Here is a 16,351-nt window from a genome sequence, read left to right as displayed (position 1 = left end):
AAGATGTGCCTGGTGGTCTTCTGGGTTTGACACTGTTTGGTCTTGTATCTGGGTATCAACATTTTGGAGGAGCATCTGAGGATGGAGGTAGTATGTTCCTCCAAAATGTTGGTACCCATCTACAAGTCTGTATGGCATCAGAACTCAGAAGACCACCATGGACAACAATATGAAGTGCTCAAGGGAGACCCTGTATAGCATAGTAGATCACGTAAATTAGAACTGTAGCAAGAAGGTTTAGTTCCATGGTAATGTGTTTATTTTTTATTGAAATCTTGACCATTACTGGATGTTCTGACGGGGTCCTTGTTTTTTTCAGTCTCTCTAAGTATTGATATCATACCACCTTGTTTCTTTCTTCTTTATATATTGCTGTCATAATGCCCTGGTTTGGCACATTCTTTACCAGTATAGCTGTTGTTGCTTATTGAGACTTGCGTTGCTGCACAGTCAAGAAAGCATTTTTATGTGTGTGTTTACAGAATATGTTGTTTTCCTATAGGATGCTATGTAGCATATGCAATTGGTAAAGCATTGGTAATTATAGAAACAAAACAAAACAAAACTGATAGAAATCCTTGTTAAAACAGGACATCGTATACCCTGCTAGAATTTACTAGGTACGCATCTCAGTCCCCTTTACTGAAATATTTGGATTCATAGAACATAACAATGATTTATTATTGTCCTTTTCTGTCTCCAAACAGGATGCTGTGATGAAGGAACATACACACACACCACTCATCAATCCTGCTCCTTCTCATGTTAGGCAGTCTCGTGGTGATCACCAGTTTGGCCCTCTTCTGGTATTCCGAGAAAATCTCTTAGTGACCTACAGCAGTGATGTGGTGTATGTTTTAAACCCAGCAGCTATTACTGTGGTAGCTACTGTAGCAGATCTACGGGGAGTGCAGGACATAGCCGTTAACAAAGATGAAATATTTATCTTGGAAGAGGGAAGAAGTCTCGTTAGAGTGGCATACACACCAGAGAATACAGCTTCATTAGTACAAGGTTGGTAAGTCACCTACATTTATGCATTAGTAAAGTGATAATTTTCTTTCTTATGATTAAAGACTACATAACTTTGATTCACATTTATTACATGATCAGATTATACACTATAATTCAATCAACAAGTTAAGAGTCATCCCCAAACTATGGTCTGTGCTGGACAAGTATCTAGCCCTCAAGGAATAATTGTTAAAATTTTCTAAGTAAAACAGCTTATAAAAAAATTTGTAATTCCTAAACTTATTAACATATCTAAATGATTTGAAGATTGGAATGTAGATAAATGTCCAGGGAACATTTGGTACTGTTTACATTGAACATTTAACTGTTTGTTATTATTAGTCAAACATAACCTAATTTCTCTTCAAACCACATAGTTTGTAAATAGGCAGTGCTTTGCTATTAACTAAAGCATTGTGTCTAATACTATTATTGCCAACTCTAGTTTATTATCACTGTTATCCAGATCAGAACCACTCTGTACAAGTAATTTCTCATGTACTATAGCTTAGATGCCACCAATCCTTCTGTGGTTTGCCATCATTTTCATGAAATCACTTTATTTTTTATAATGGAACCACTAAATTCCCATGGTATCTGAAGTGTTTAGTTGATAAAATGAATATTCTTTGCCAATAAAAGTTTAAAAAATCATTGTGCATTAAGTTGCAGTTTTTGTTGCTGATCCCAGGCATTTCTATGAATTTTTGAAATAATATGCAACAATTTGCATTTAGTTAAATGTTGTGTATCACTGGGGCCCAAACATTATTCTGTTTGTAGACTTATTGCAGCAAAGGTTTATAGTTTTCCTGTTGTGAAATTTCATAGTTTGTAGGTTGTATGAAATATGAGATGGCCCCTTCCTTTCAGCATGTCTGTTTTTACTTTCTCTCTTGTAAATACTCTTACTTTCCTAATTATGTTATGTATATTACTGCAAACTGCCAATGCCAGTTTTTTGAATGCTAAGTTATATTCTGGTTTTGCAGAGTTTAATACATAATGTATGGATCTGCCTATTCTGACACTGCACAAACAAGTTTTAAGAGACAGAATCAGCTAAGCATAGTTTTTGTGGAAAGAGCTTTATATTTGTATTAGATGGCACTGTTTCTGTACCAGTGTCAGTGAGATCCTATGCAGATTTTTACATGTTTTCCCTATACGTTACCTCTGACACAGAACTTTGGGAATGTGGCAAATGCCAGATCCCTGCTGTGGTACAGTATCATTGTTACACTGCAGATCATGTCTGCTGGCTGTTATTATGCTGTCATGGGGAGTAAATTAAAATATGTTATACAAATGCTTTTACCTTGTTTTTCTTATGTTTGAGAAGATGAAAAGGCCATTTTAAAATAGGGTATAGGTTCTTATTTATGATACGTGAGCAACAACTTCTGTTTCTTTATTCTTTATTGAGACACTGAATAGATTCTGTAACCTTCATTGTGTCATAATATATTTTGAAGTTATAGTGTAGAATGTTGTATTTATTTCTGACATTACATTAGATGGTGTAATGGACTGCATGGGCTTAATTTACACTGAATTTGCATGAAGATAAATAATTGAAGCTCCGGACTTGGTGATCTAACTTCTCGTTGATTTTATTGACATCATAGTTTGTACTAATTATGTAGTGAGTGTCAGACACATTGACATCTCAGCAGGCTTCAATAAGAAGAAAGAAGTATTACACATAACTCCTTACAGATTTAGTGGGTGAGTATGTTTGATTCTTATGGTTTCACATCACATAAATTTACAACCCCAGCAATTTAATAAAATTATTTTGATTGTGTGATAGTTAACAAGTGCTAAAGCAAGAAGTTGGAAATTACACAAAAGTATGTTTGACATTGTCATCAATTAAGTGACTGCCTTGTCACTGTTACATGGCATATCTTTGGGTTGTGGTTGGGGATGATTGCCACTAGATATGGAAAGTAGCTGTAAATACTCTGAATAAACATTCACAGATGGGCAAAAGGAGCTTGGAACTTGGGTGGGAGGCTAACACCCTTCACCATAAAACACTAACATTGGATCTGGGATTTGCAGTTGTGAATGTCATAATGAACCTTTGGGTTCCGTGAAAGGGAATATCTTGATTAGCTGAGTGACTGCTTCTCAAGGACTGCTCCATGAAATTAGTTCATTACTTAATTAAGATATATATTTAATATACAAAATATTGCATGAGTTAGTTCTATACTTATTTTAAAGTGATTGGTCATTAAACTGACATTTTTTTCAATTTTACTGTTGTTTTCAATATTTATGGTGACAGCTGGGATAAAATATAGAATTCTTTGAATCCTAAACTTTTTGTGCTGCTGGCCTGGTGAATACATACAAGTTTAATACTCAAAAGGATCTAAGCTTTATATTAATCTGCAACTAATATTGAACATGACAAGAATATGAGATATGTCTATATAATGAATATTTTACCTAAAGCAGGAAGAGAAAGCCAAGTACGGAAACATTGCAACTTGCAATTATATAGGCAGAAAAACTGTGGTAGGATTGTAAAGAGGGTTGAGGGTCTTCTGGGAGAGAAGAGTAGAACCTAAGGGAGAGGAAGTAACAGGAGCTTCACATTTTGTACTATTTACCAAATAGCATTAGGTTGACCTTGGGCAGAACATGTAGCATGCACAGAAGACTAGAAATGTGTACAAAATTGTCATTGTAAAACATCAGGTTATGAGACCACTTTGAGAGCCCAAGATGTAAATGAGGGGCTGATATTAAAATGGATTGTAAAGAAAAGGCCTGTAAGGGTGTGTACTGGATTTAACTAGCTTTTGATATGTCATTGTGACCATGGTAATGAAGCTTCATGCTCTATAAAAGTGGGGAATGTCTTGATCAACTAAGTAACTATCAATTTTTGAAAAATGACGCTGCACCATTGTATTTGTAAATTTATGATACATTGACTGAAATAATATGTCTTTTGATCTCTTAACTCTCTGTTTGGATAGATTTGAAAAGCCTGTTAATTATAGAAAAGGCAAAACATTGAAACATTTGTATTATCTTCTGGAAAGCTCTCATAAAGTGCATAACAGCAGCATCAAGTGTCATTAAGCTATGATGTGTTGTATTGTGAAATAGTCATTAAATGTTTCACAAATGAGTGGCGGAGAAAAATGGACCATTGAGACTTGTGCAGTAAAAAAAATGTAATGGAAAGAAAGTAGCTGTATGCTGAACAGTGAATTCACTGTCTCTCACATTGTGCTGTCACCATTAGAAATGATGCTTTTAGCAATTACATAAAATTTTATGCTTTCAGAATTTTTGATTTGTGGTTTGCCGTGTTTGTCAACATATCAGGTCAGGCAAAATCTGTATGTTAATCATGGGTGTGTGGCAGCAGTCCACAGTATCACATTACTTCTCTCATTGTGATGGTACAGCCATTTTGAAGTTTGTGAAATGAAAAAATACTGGGGAAGTTAAGTCTTTCTGTATGTTTCATGTTCAGAACTACTTGCACTTCAGTGAAATTTTGTATTTTGTGTACACCAAAAGTAAATTGCCAGGCACATTTAATTTCAGTTTGTATCTGTACTGTGTAAACCCTATGTTATATGAAGTTCAAACCTAACATTTCATTATTCTTAAAAATGGCTCATCATACAAGAATTGATACATGACGCAAAATACAGATCTCATTATGCAGTGTGTAGTGTCATTAGTTCTGCAACATTTGGTTTGTATCTGCAGTAAATGAGCATTATTGCCTGTGAGGTATGCAAAATAACAGTGAATGCATTTGGAAAATATGCGTACTCCATTTGAGAACAACTTTCCTCTCTTGTTTCTGTCATGCAGTCACTATTTTCTTATACTTATTTTTAAAGTATTTGTTCAAGGTACCACTCTTTGCCACTCTGTTTATTCTCGGTAAACTGCAACTGTACATATCCCATGTTCACCTTCCACACGTTTGCCATGTGTAATATCTGTATTGTAAAATAGTTATACTTGTGGTAATTTTCCTATTTACATGTGCCATGTAATTGATGACAGTTGTATATGTGAAGGATAAGGAACTCTTTTTCATTTGTATTTTTAGGCCGTGATCACTTGCCTTAGTTGTCTGCTCATGTAATTTATAGGTTTTATAGAACCATAATAAACTCTATTTTCCTTAGCACCTATAGTAGGCTTTCATTGATAATTGAAAGAAATTTGTTTTCTTGGAGGTATTCTAAAATATAATTTATCTGATTTTCATATTTCAAAGTGTTTAAAAACTTGAGCAACAAATTCCAGCATTAAAATTTTGGTTATTATTAATCTAGTTTGTAATATTCTAGTATCAGAATCTGTGGATCACCATTAAACCTTGGATGTTCTTAAGTTGTATCACAAGAAGTATGTTTTTATGCTTTATGCACTCTGTATTTTGAAAGTCATTGTACAGTTATTATCTACCTTGCTTATTATTCAGGAGGTTCTGGGTTGATTGTTTGGCCCTGAGTCCAGCTATTGTTGTAGAGATGTCATGGTTTTTCCCAGTCTTCACAAAAGTATACTGGGATAGTATAATAAAATGACAATTATTTCCTTCCATATCCTTCACAGTTTATCATTCATATTTATTCTGTCATCACACACTTCATAACACATACAGTTGATGAGGCATGATTAGATAAATCAAGAAACATAGTTACAACATGAATCTCGTAATTGAATGTTAAATTTATGTGTTATGATTGCTTCAATTTGTGTAAGAGTAAAGTCCAGAATCTGAAGCTCTACATCTGTTTATACATAACTATTCTGTTGGACTTTATCCAGTGAGAATACAAAACCTTACTCCATTGGGTTGCTGATCAAACTAACCTCTGCTTTGAATGATGCAGTTTGAGACTTTTGTGATTAACGTGACCAGGAAGACCTTCAGAGTAGGATTTTGTGCAGTCACATAAAAACAGAAATATAAGCAACTTATATGTCGTGGTTTTATTTACAAACACTTAAATGATGGAAACAATCCTACCGTATAATAAACACATATGTTCCCACCCTCATTGGAAACCTTTAAGGTTTGCTCTACGGTTCCATTTATCATGCATCATAAAACGTTTTTCAGGTACAACCAATTTGCTCTGTTACCTGTGAAGTAATGCTCTGTACTTTTTCATGTATCTGCTTTTTTTTCTTAATTAAATTGTTTCAACTGCAGAATTATATAGCATCAACTTAGACAATAAGGTGATCATGAATGGCAGATAGACAGTGTTTTGGAAGGAGGCAGTCATGACCTGTTTGAAGATATTGACCCAGCATTTGCCTGGAGAGACTGAGAAGAACCACAAGAAACCGTGGCCAAGACAGTCATAACCTGATGTAGGTTCAAACCAGGTGCCTCCAAAATGCAAGTTAATGTGCTACAACTCCTTATATCTGCACAAAATGTAAATCCTTAAATTGCACATGAATGTGTGACTTGACATAGGCCTCTTACAATCGCTTTGGAAGCTGTAGTCTAAGGCAGTGGTATTCAACCTTTTTTGTTCACATACCCCCAGATATAATTTCTCTTTAACTTTGTACCCCTAAAGTTGTTGGTGTATAATTCAAGTTATACATAGTATATAATCTACATCTATAATAAATTAAATAAATTACATTACTAATTATTCAGTGTTTATCATAAAATAATATATATTTTTTTTAAATTTCACTTACCCTGTAAGATGTCTTCGCGTTCCCCCGGGGGTACGCGTACCCCATGTTGAATACCACTGGTCTAAGGTATACTGATGTTGTACACTGTCCTTCCATAAGAGCTGAGCTGTTGGTTTTTTGGGTTTGAGTGTAAATTTATTGTATAAATACCATATTTGTCTGAATATAATTATGCTTTCTTTCATTCAAATACCTTTTGAAATAATGGCTATGTATTACTTTCACACATTCACTTCTCTTAGTATTTTACTAGAAAATACCACTGATAGTGACATTACTTTAAATTTGTTTCAGTTTTTGGGAGGTATGTAAAGGGAAAGAAGTATACATTGTATGAGGACAAATACGGTACTTCCAGACTTGGGGCCCCAGTGCAATACAATTGCTCATCACTACAACAGTTGCTGCAGGAATGATGTTAATATGACTTGGAAAACTAAATAACTTCCTTACGTTATTTTTGTATATTTGATTTCATATGTGAAATGTGATATGTCTTCTTTTGCAGAGGACCACTTGGCTGTTGGTATGAACTTGGATGCTGCTTGTAGTACAACAGAAGTGCTTGTTCATGTTGTTGGTAGCCCTGAAATTCAGTCTATGCTAGCAGACAAAATGGTTCCTAAGAAGACAGTTTGGGATCATGTTGCAGCTGAGATGAAAAGGATTGGCTTTGACATGGGAGAAGGTGGAGGAGACAAATGTCGACATAAGTGGATCAAGACTATTAGGAATTATCATCATTTTGTCAGGACAAGAACTTTTAATATGAAAGCACATTATCCTTCATATTATGATAATTTGGAAGAAATATTAAACCAAAGAAAACAAGCCTTCTTGAATATTGGTGTTGGAGAAGGAGAACAATTGATGAATTCTCATGTTACATCAAAAATTAAAAGCAAACAAGGTGATGAGAGTTTAGATTATGTGGATGTTCGGTCACCATCTTCACCAAAACGTAGTCATCATACAGTTGATTCTTCTTATTTATCATCGTCTGATATGCCAATGTCATCTGATAGTTACGAAGATGATGGTAGTGAAGCTTTTAAAATACTCCCAGAAAACTTTACATGTAATTCTTCCTTATCAAATTATGACTATGCCTCTCAGTCAGTGGCAAAACTGTCAAGTGATGAAGAAGTCATCCTAGTTTATCCAGAAGGGTCTAAGTATTCTGTTGATTCAAAATTCATACATGAGTCTGGGGTGTCTATTGGTCATTTTGATAGTGAGGAATGTATTACAGTTTACCCTAATGCTTCAGAAGACTTAACAAATAATTCAGTTACAAAACGTTTTATGGATAATTTATATCCAGAAGAAATTTTCATTGGAGATCAAAAACAGTCTTCTTATTATTCAGTTTCCAAAAAGTCTAGAATCTTGGTAAACATAAATTCCTCTTCATCAGACCTTCCTGAAGGTACAGATAAACCATCACCAGCTCCAAGGAAAAGTAATGTAAGTACTCGAAGTCTGCCGACAGTTATTGTTTCTCCAAAACCAAACCAACCAGCACGTCCAATTCCAACTGCAGGAGAAGCTATGATGTCATTGATCATGAGGCTGTATGAAAATGAGAGGAGAAAAGAAAAGGCAAGAACAAGGAGAGCAGAAGCAAGGATACAAAACCTAGAAGTTCTTCTTGAGAAACAAACTGTCAAACAACAAGAGTTACTGAACAAAGCTTTACTGACCCTCAAGGAAATTCAGTAAGACTATTAACATTGTCATAATTATAGGCCACCAAAACAAATAAACATTTTGTATTTAAATGATGGTTTATTTCATAATATTGCATGTCCAGCACCTGTCCTTTAAACTTCATGAATTTAGATTCTTAACTTATTTATGACAGTGACAAGTTATTGATACATTTAATAGAATTTAGGATAATTGTATCATTGTTGATTACTTTGGAATTTGTATTTATGTATTACATAGAATAAATTGTGATTTGCAAAATATCGTAAATATTTTAATTCGCATATTGAGAGCTGAGTTTGTGTTCGTCTTTTATATGATACACAAAGCAACATAAAGTTGTTTTTTCACATATTTATATAACTTCAAAAACACAAAACTGATAACATACATAAGAGAATAAAAAACATTTTAATACCAAATTTGCTTCTCTCGCTGAAAATTATGCATTTGTATTTTATCAAACTGTTTGAGTCCAGATGGATGAATGAATCTAGACACATACAGATTGTATGTATATTATTAAGTTTCACATATGAATATGTTTTGTGATGTGATGAAATGAAGTAGATGATGAATCGACATAACATTTTAACTTGCTATGAATTTATATTCTGCACATTTCATATTTCCAGTGAAATTTTAGAAAATCATACTTTGTTTTAACCTATCAGTATATTTATGAACTAATTTAAAGTTTTCAAAATAAATACCTCAAAATTAATACAGAACTTTCATATATGTTTATAATATCTGTTGTCAGTAAAGTATTTTGACTTCACTGATGGTATATGACACCCACCAGTGGGTGGATGTACTGCAGCCATCAAAGTATGTCAGTGTATTAATACTTACTCTGCTTCTGTTAGCAAAACATGAAGGTTTAACATTGCTAATAGTAAAGGCTGCCCTCTGACAATCCTGAGCTAGTTCCCTCCTTGTCTCCTCTCATTACCCATTATCTTATCTCTCCTATCATAGTTACATGTGCAAACCTTCATATACTGTTTCACTACCCTAACAAAATAACAGACTTTATAAATCACAAAATTCCTCTTATGACTCCTAACCATTCTCTTAATTTTTCTTAGGTCTACATATTATTTGGATTATGATGGTGTGGAGGTAAAACGCCACATTCTACACCTTAGCACTAGACTCTGATACTGAGCAGGTTAATGGAGCAGTAACACTTTGGACTTGTGTTTAGCAAGTATTCAGTTTCAATCTCAATCCCGACAAAGATTTTTTTTGTGTTTTTCCACAAGCTATTTTAGAACTTTAGTACCCATAGAAATGTTATATATTTTAGAATTTTGATATACAAGTATATGGAAAAGGAATCTTAATTTTCATGTCTCACTATGCCACTTGTGAGTTTGGAAGTTGTTTGCGTTTGGTCACTTATCTTTCCGAGTCAAAAGTGTAAGCAGATGTTTCAGTAAATATTGCTATTTGTTTTTTTACACCTCTTTATACCCTTTTGTTTCATGCTACAGTATGTGGTTACTTTTCTTGATGAGGTTTACAGTTCCTTGTGTATAAAACCTGTTTCGGATCTCTTTAAAGACCCCACAGAGTAGTACCCTTTACATATTCCTGAAGACAGAAAGAAATATCATACTTTTTATTCAGGAAATGGAAAACCTCCAAAGAAAATTCTGTATTTATTATGCTTTGTGTAATCTGTGTGAGTCGTATTACCAAAAATGACTTGTTCTGCTCTACAAACAATATACACTCATCCTCAAACATTTCATGTAGATGGTGACTTGGTGGTGTAGGAATAGAACGCTAGACTTCTGTGCCATAGCACTTGTATTTGGGATGTGTCAGACACTGCAGATTTTACCATGAATGCTAACTTCAGGAATAACAAGCCTCCACTATGATGTGGGGCCAATATTTAGCTATATATCTCTTCTGCTGGCTATCATCATCTTCATCACTTCCTAAGCTTGAGATTAGCAGAGTCTATCTCATAGATACCTCCACCTCAGAAATGGACTTCACCACTGCTGAGATGAGCAGAGGCAGGAAGGTCAGTAATAAGAGGTATTAATCACAACAGTAATACCTCACTTGGCATTGTGAAGGAAGGTGGAGATTGTTGGATGCACACAGAAGGAAATAGTTTGAGACCCTGATGAGAAAAGACTACAGGATGTGTGATGTGCTGCCTGTGAATTCATAGAATCAGCAATGCAGGTTCTGCTAGCTTGGCCAAGATCTGATTGGCTAGTGCTTAGAGGCTGTTTTTCTGTTGCATGTTAAGGAATGGCACAGCCATATAACTTGTTGCCTCACCTTATTTTAGAATTTTTTTTTATATGTTGCTCTTTCTCAGAGTAGACATTTTAATCTTCATATTTTGTTTACCTGTTACTTGTCATATATTACTTGTTCTTGAAATGGTAATCTTAAAGTTTTCTATACACAATAATACTTATTACTGAATATGTAATAAAGTATGGAGAATAACACGAACATAGTTTATGAATGTAGACAGATCCATACATCTTTGTAATAATATACAAGTGTTTGTGGTGTGAGAGATTGAACTGTATTTTAGTGTTTCACACATAAAAATCCATTGAGAAAGACTAGCTTAGGGAATATGTTGTATCATATTATTAGCTGTTCCTAATGGGGGACTACCATTAATTATTTATTTCTGTTCCAGGAACAAAATTTGATTATCGAACAGAGAATATCTTGCCAGTTTCATTGTCAGATATCTCTGTAGCTTCATCCATTATGGATCTTACATCAAAGCTAAAAGACAGTGCAGTCGTTTCTGCCATTCCAATACCTAAAATAAGTACAAGAATCAGTGTATTCGGTAGTCCTGGGTCTGAATATGAAGGCACAAACAGCAAGTCCGGATTTGAGGCATGGAACCCAGTGATGGCAGCAGATGAGGCTACAGAGCTGCCCCCTGTGATAACAATACCACCTGAGGATTTGGTATGTGTGTAGATAGTATTTTTCAATAAATGAAGTGAGGTACTCTTGCACCAAAGCTTCAAGAATGTTGCACCTTTTTATATTTTTGGGGGGCCACTTTTATGGAAAAAGTCTTCAGGTGTTTAATGTAGACTGTATGAAAATATTAACAATATAATGAATTGTGCATTTTGTGTGACTAGGTATGCTATTAAAGATGTAGAATATTTATCAAGTGTTTTAACATTTCCTTGCAATTATATGTAGGAATGTGCCTTACAAATTGCCACCTACATTTAGTCTGTCAGTATGTAAGATACTTCATGCATTAGTGCAAAGATAGAATTGCTGCACATAAATGTCTTCAGTCTTTCTGTGAACCATATTTATGTAGCACAATAAATTGAATTTTTAGATATGTTGTGCACGTTGATATTAGCTCCTAAATAAATGTAATTTCATTGAATTAGGGTTATGTATTATACAGTTCTTAATTTGTAATGAATAAGTAAATGTGTGGATGAATGATTAAATCTATATAATTTATTGAGTTGTGTTATACACAGCATGTACTCCACATAGTTCCTAATAACTGAAGGAAAATATGAATCAAATTAATTAATTAATTAATGAGTGATTATATAAGTAAATTAAGAAATAAATAAGTACATAAATGGATAAAAATAAATATCCTAGGCCTTTATAAAGCAATAATTGTCACAGATTTCTGTTACTGTGGAATAGTGTGTTTCAGTATTAGAACAGAAATAGTGTTATTTACATAATATTCTTAAATGTTTAAATTCTAACTGAAGGTTTAAAATTAAACTTACATAGAACACATATATGTTTGTACCGTTATGCTATTAAATTATTTGTAAGTGAGAGGTTCAAAATATCAGATCACCTCTTTTGTGTTCCATATCTTCTATATGGAATACAGATCCTGGTTAACCTTCACTTTGGGTTTCTTAAATATTTATCAGAACAGTTAAATGTTGTAAGAAATAATATCATGTCTTTTTTTTTTATTACAGATTGACTTGAATGTCGAAAATGTAATCAGTCCTGGCGTGGATTGTGCAAATGCTGCACCTGATGGCAACAAAGAGCTAGAGGGGGTTTATAACCTATCCCAGCAAAGTAGCACAGGAAGTAGAAGCAGCTCTGTCCTGTCTTCTGACAATTTACGAACAGAAATTCTTAATAGGATTGGTGAACAACAATATGAAGATGTCCTTTTTAAACCAAAGCAGAGGAAAAAGAGAACTAAAACAAAACAGAAAAAAATGTTTCTCTCTGGAACTGAGTCAGGTTCAGATACCATGAGCACCAATAGTGTTCGCTCAATGTCAGATGGTGAAGATCCTTGGAGCAGTGACAGATTAGATATGAGCAGTGACTGGAGTGTATCAACAAGACCAAGTGAGGGCTTGAATAATGTGGAGTTGGACAGAAGGTCTTCCTCTGAAGAGACATTGGTGAGACTAGGTGATTGCATTAGCAGTGAAGTGGCAGTGCTTCCTGTAGAAAGTTGCAGTGAGAATGACAAGACAGTTGATGATTCTTCTACTTTGGTTGATGCCAGTGTTTCACAAAAGTCAAGTAAAGATAGGAGACCTGGTGGTCTTTGTTTAGGTGTGGAGTGTTCAGTGCCACCAGAAATACAACCAGATCTCCGAAGCCCTGCTTCAATTGAGCGGGATGTTGCCAGTAAAGAAAGAATTCTTGCAAAGGTTCTTAAGCTGGACAGTTTGTGTGATGGAGATTGTGAGATTGAAGTTTTAAATGGCAAACATACCTGTGATACAAATAAAATAAATGGGAAAGAAATGATAACCGAAGAGACAAAACTAGATTACATGGAATTACATAGTTGTGTTTTGTCTGAAGAATTAACTTGTGAAGTTAAAGATGGTGACCAAGAATCAAATGACTTGGGAAACCAGAGTGTGTCAAAAGATGATGATTCAGTTTCACAGCACAGTGATAGCATTGCAGATTCTCAAGATGAGAAACTTGCCTCATTCAATAGTATTCTGAGTTATGGACCTCCCTCTGGTAGTAGTGCTCCTCCCAGCAATCATACGTCACTTGAGATATGTAGTTCATCTGACCCCAAAGCAGAATCCAGTTGTGACATCAAGTTGTATGAAGCAGTGGAGAGAGCTGACCAGTGGATGCAGTACAAAGTTCCAGACACCATTGTGAATTTATCCATGTGTAAATATTATGTTTGCTGTGTTGATTCAAAAAATGTGGTGTATTACAGCGCATTGAGTGGTTTAAGTTTAAAGTGGCAGAAAGTGGATTATAAAGCAAAACAAGTAGCCATTTCTCCAAATGGATCCTTAGTATGGAAGTTGCATAAATGTACTGCCTATGGTTTGGAATGCCCTTCAAAAAAAGGACCATTTGGTAGAAGGTGGAAAGAACTGGAAAAGAATGTTCAGTGGATTTCTGTTGCTGACAACATTGCATGGTTCATATCAAAAGGTTCTGTATATGTTCATAAACAGCTGAGTTTTGAGCATCCTTCCAGCATAGCTAGGTTGGTGTTTTGCAACGAGCCTGTGGCCCGCATTTGTTGTTTCCGAAATTCTGTCATTGTCCTCACATGCACAGGAGAAGTCCTCTATAGGTCTGAGGTTTCTCATGTAGTACCAGAAGGGAGAATATGGGAAAAGGTCATTGTTCCATGTGTTGCTGTAACAGATATAGCACTGGGCTGTCATAATACAGCATGGGTGGTGGATCAGAAGAATTCCATCTACTTCTCATGCAATTTCACTGAGCCTAATCCTCAGTGGTGGCAGGTTAGTTTTAGTTGGTTGTTGAAATATGCTTTTGATTACCATTGGTTACTATCCTGAGCCAGATGAGTTCAGTCCACACCCTATTTTTGATACCCACTTTAATATTATCATCTTATCTATACTTAAATCTCCCAAATAGTCTCTTCCCTTCTGACAAATTTTATATACATTTCTCATCAATCCCATGCATGTTGTAAGACATGTCTCTCTCATCCTCTTATTTGATCATCCTAATAGTAATTGGGTTTGGACAGTAAATTAAACCAACACTTAAATTGTAGGGACTTATCTCTGATATGTAAACATTAAATGAAAATTCTACAGTAGTTTGTGTGAGGAATCTGAAACAGTAGGATTTATGTGACTAGAGGGTTTGTACCAAGAGATATGATGTATTCAAAATCATGTTTTCTTTTATTTTTTTAAATTGTTTATTTACGAATCAACATAAACACCAAACACTGACTACTGAAACTCTTGAGTTGTTTGTTTGTTTGTTTCTTTGAACTTTATATCAAAGGCTGTGCGTTCATCTGATTAGGAATTTTGTACTTTTGATTTGATCATTATGGTTGATGGTCGTCATACTTTTTTATATGTGATAGGACTCCCTGATTGACATATAAACCCATTAAAGGCTGAATGAAATTTTAAAATTATGTAATTATAAAATTATATACCTCCTTTCCCCCCAAGTGCTTGCGTGGTGTATAGTGGGACAGCTTTACTTTTACTTCTTTTGAGAAACAAGAAACATTGTTTTACAACTTGTAATGATGTATGCTCAGATTTGTGGCTCACTTGGCTGTGTGTGACATGCATGCCCCTTTTATAGGTGCTGATCAGTGATTACATTTTCAAACAAAAAACATCCTTGCAGCAAATACAAAAGAAACTTAAACTCCCAGAAAACTTCTGCATTCGTCAACAAGCTTCCATTATGATTGCTGCTGGAGAGGAAACAGTGTGGATAGCAAACAAAACTGCAGCTTGTATACACATGAATAAGTCAGAATTCACAGGTCAGACAACTTTTTATAAGTTAACAGTGTTTAGAAGTGTAGTGTAAGCTTGTTTTTAAAATCCTATAATTTTATTTAAGTGTGTCATGTTATTGTAAGTTATAATCAAAGACCTTTGTCATGTAAATGCAAATGTAGACATAAATAGCAATGTGCATTTACATACTTTTCATAGAGATCATTGGTATCTTCCATTGATGCTTCTACCAGAGTAGGTCATTCTCTGATAAAGTCTTTCTCTGTTTTTTTCCATCTGTAATTAATTTTATGTGCAAAAGTGAGCATCAAAACTAATGAGGAATGCGGAATTACAAAAACATGTTTTGAAAATGTGTGTTCTCCAAATTAGAGTTCACTTCTCCTTTCTTGTTACTGAATTGTGTCATTGTTTTTATAATTACAGTTTATATATTTGTGTTGTATAAATAGGTCATCAGTGGAGTGAAGTGCAGTTCGAACCTTATAGGACATCTCTGAAGTGGCAAGAAATTTGTGCAGAAGGAATATTTGAAGGCAGAGGTCAGCTTTGGCTGCTTTCCACAGCAGGCGATATATTTTCCTCTCGCCCTGCTGCACGAAATCTTCATGTATGTAACTGTCTCTTGTTTACATTAACATGTACTGTACCCTTTTAAATTGCCAGTGTACAACTCAACTAGACCGAGTTATAGTAAGGAATGCCGAAGCTTGTGGCCAGTTAACCAGCCATATACATCTATAAACTTCACATACATTGGCCAGTATTCTGACCGCAGGTATTTAAAAGCTTAATAGGCCTACAGTCAATTCAGATAATATAGACATACTATCTTTGACAGTGATGGGGCTGCATGAAATGAAATTTATAGGGGTGGGATGACTTGCATAATCCAATAGTATGTGGAGACTATTGACTTTTTAATGTGTTGTAAACATTGCCAAGTCCACTCTCACAAACATTGCTCTCAAAATGGTGTGTAGGTCAGTTTATTGATAGCAACATAATAGGAAGTTTGATTGAGGAGAATTCAATGTGTGATTATTCTAGTGTGTGTAAAAGCTCATATTTTACCATCTATACTAAGTAATTAACAAGATTATGCATAGTTAGACATGAAGGGTGGATAGTAAAAAATTGTAGTTTGG

The 16,351-nt window shown here is 34.6% G+C and overlaps 2 protein-coding genes across 7 annotated transcripts in view; both read left to right on the top strand.

The window, feature by feature from the left end:
* LOC110833889 (tectonin beta-propeller repeat-containing protein 2) overlaps window positions 1-16,351 on the top strand; it is a 38,239-nt gene that overhangs the window by 7,402 nt on the left and 14,486 nt on the right. For all 5 annotated transcript variants that reach the window (XM_022072451.2, XM_022072450.2, XM_022072449.2 and 2 more), the window contains exons 7-11: window positions 708-1,014; window positions 11,126-11,409; window positions 12,426-14,204; window positions 15,040-15,226; window positions 15,656-15,813. In XM_022072451.2, coding sequence (XP_021928143.2) covers window positions 708-1,014; window positions 11,126-11,409; window positions 12,426-14,204; window positions 15,040-15,226; window positions 15,656-15,813 — 2,715 coding nt within the window. The remainder of the gene's footprint in view (window positions 1-707; window positions 1,015-11,125; window positions 11,410-12,425; window positions 14,205-15,039; window positions 15,227-15,655; window positions 15,814-16,351) is intronic.
* LOC147873036 (uncharacterized) lies at window positions 879-8,705 on the top strand. Of its 2 annotated transcripts, none has more exons than XM_087353522.1 (2): window positions 879-1,018; window positions 7,241-8,705. In XM_087353522.1, the coding sequence occupies exon 2, from the start codon at window positions 7,261-7,263 to the stop codon at window positions 8,452-8,454; it is 1,194 nt and encodes a 397-aa protein (XP_087209648.1). In that variant the 5' UTR covers window positions 879-1,018; window positions 7,241-7,260; the 3' UTR covers window positions 8,455-8,705. The 2 variants fall into 2 exon arrangements, with proteins under 2 accessions (XP_087209648.1, XP_087209649.1); XM_087353523.1 differs by lacking the exon at window positions 879-1,018 and adding an exon at window positions 6,246-6,390.

Source organism: Zootermopsis nevadensis, unplaced genomic scaffold (genome assembly GCF_977971745.1).
Source record: "Zootermopsis nevadensis isolate Lab colony 2312 unplaced genomic scaffold, Znev_1.0 Znev_ptg000022l, whole genome shotgun sequence".
Lineage (NCBI taxonomy): Eukaryota > Metazoa > Arthropoda > Insecta > Blattodea > Termopsidae > Zootermopsis > Zootermopsis nevadensis.
The sequence above is the reverse complement of the archived record's forward strand: the minus strand, read 5'-3'. Positions and strand labels throughout refer to the sequence as shown.

Excerpts from the sequence above, each read along its gene's own strand:
- LOC147873036 (XM_087353522.1), top strand. The coding sequence starts at position 7,261 with ATGAACTTGGATGCTGCTTGTAGTACAACAGAAGTGCTTGTTCATGTT.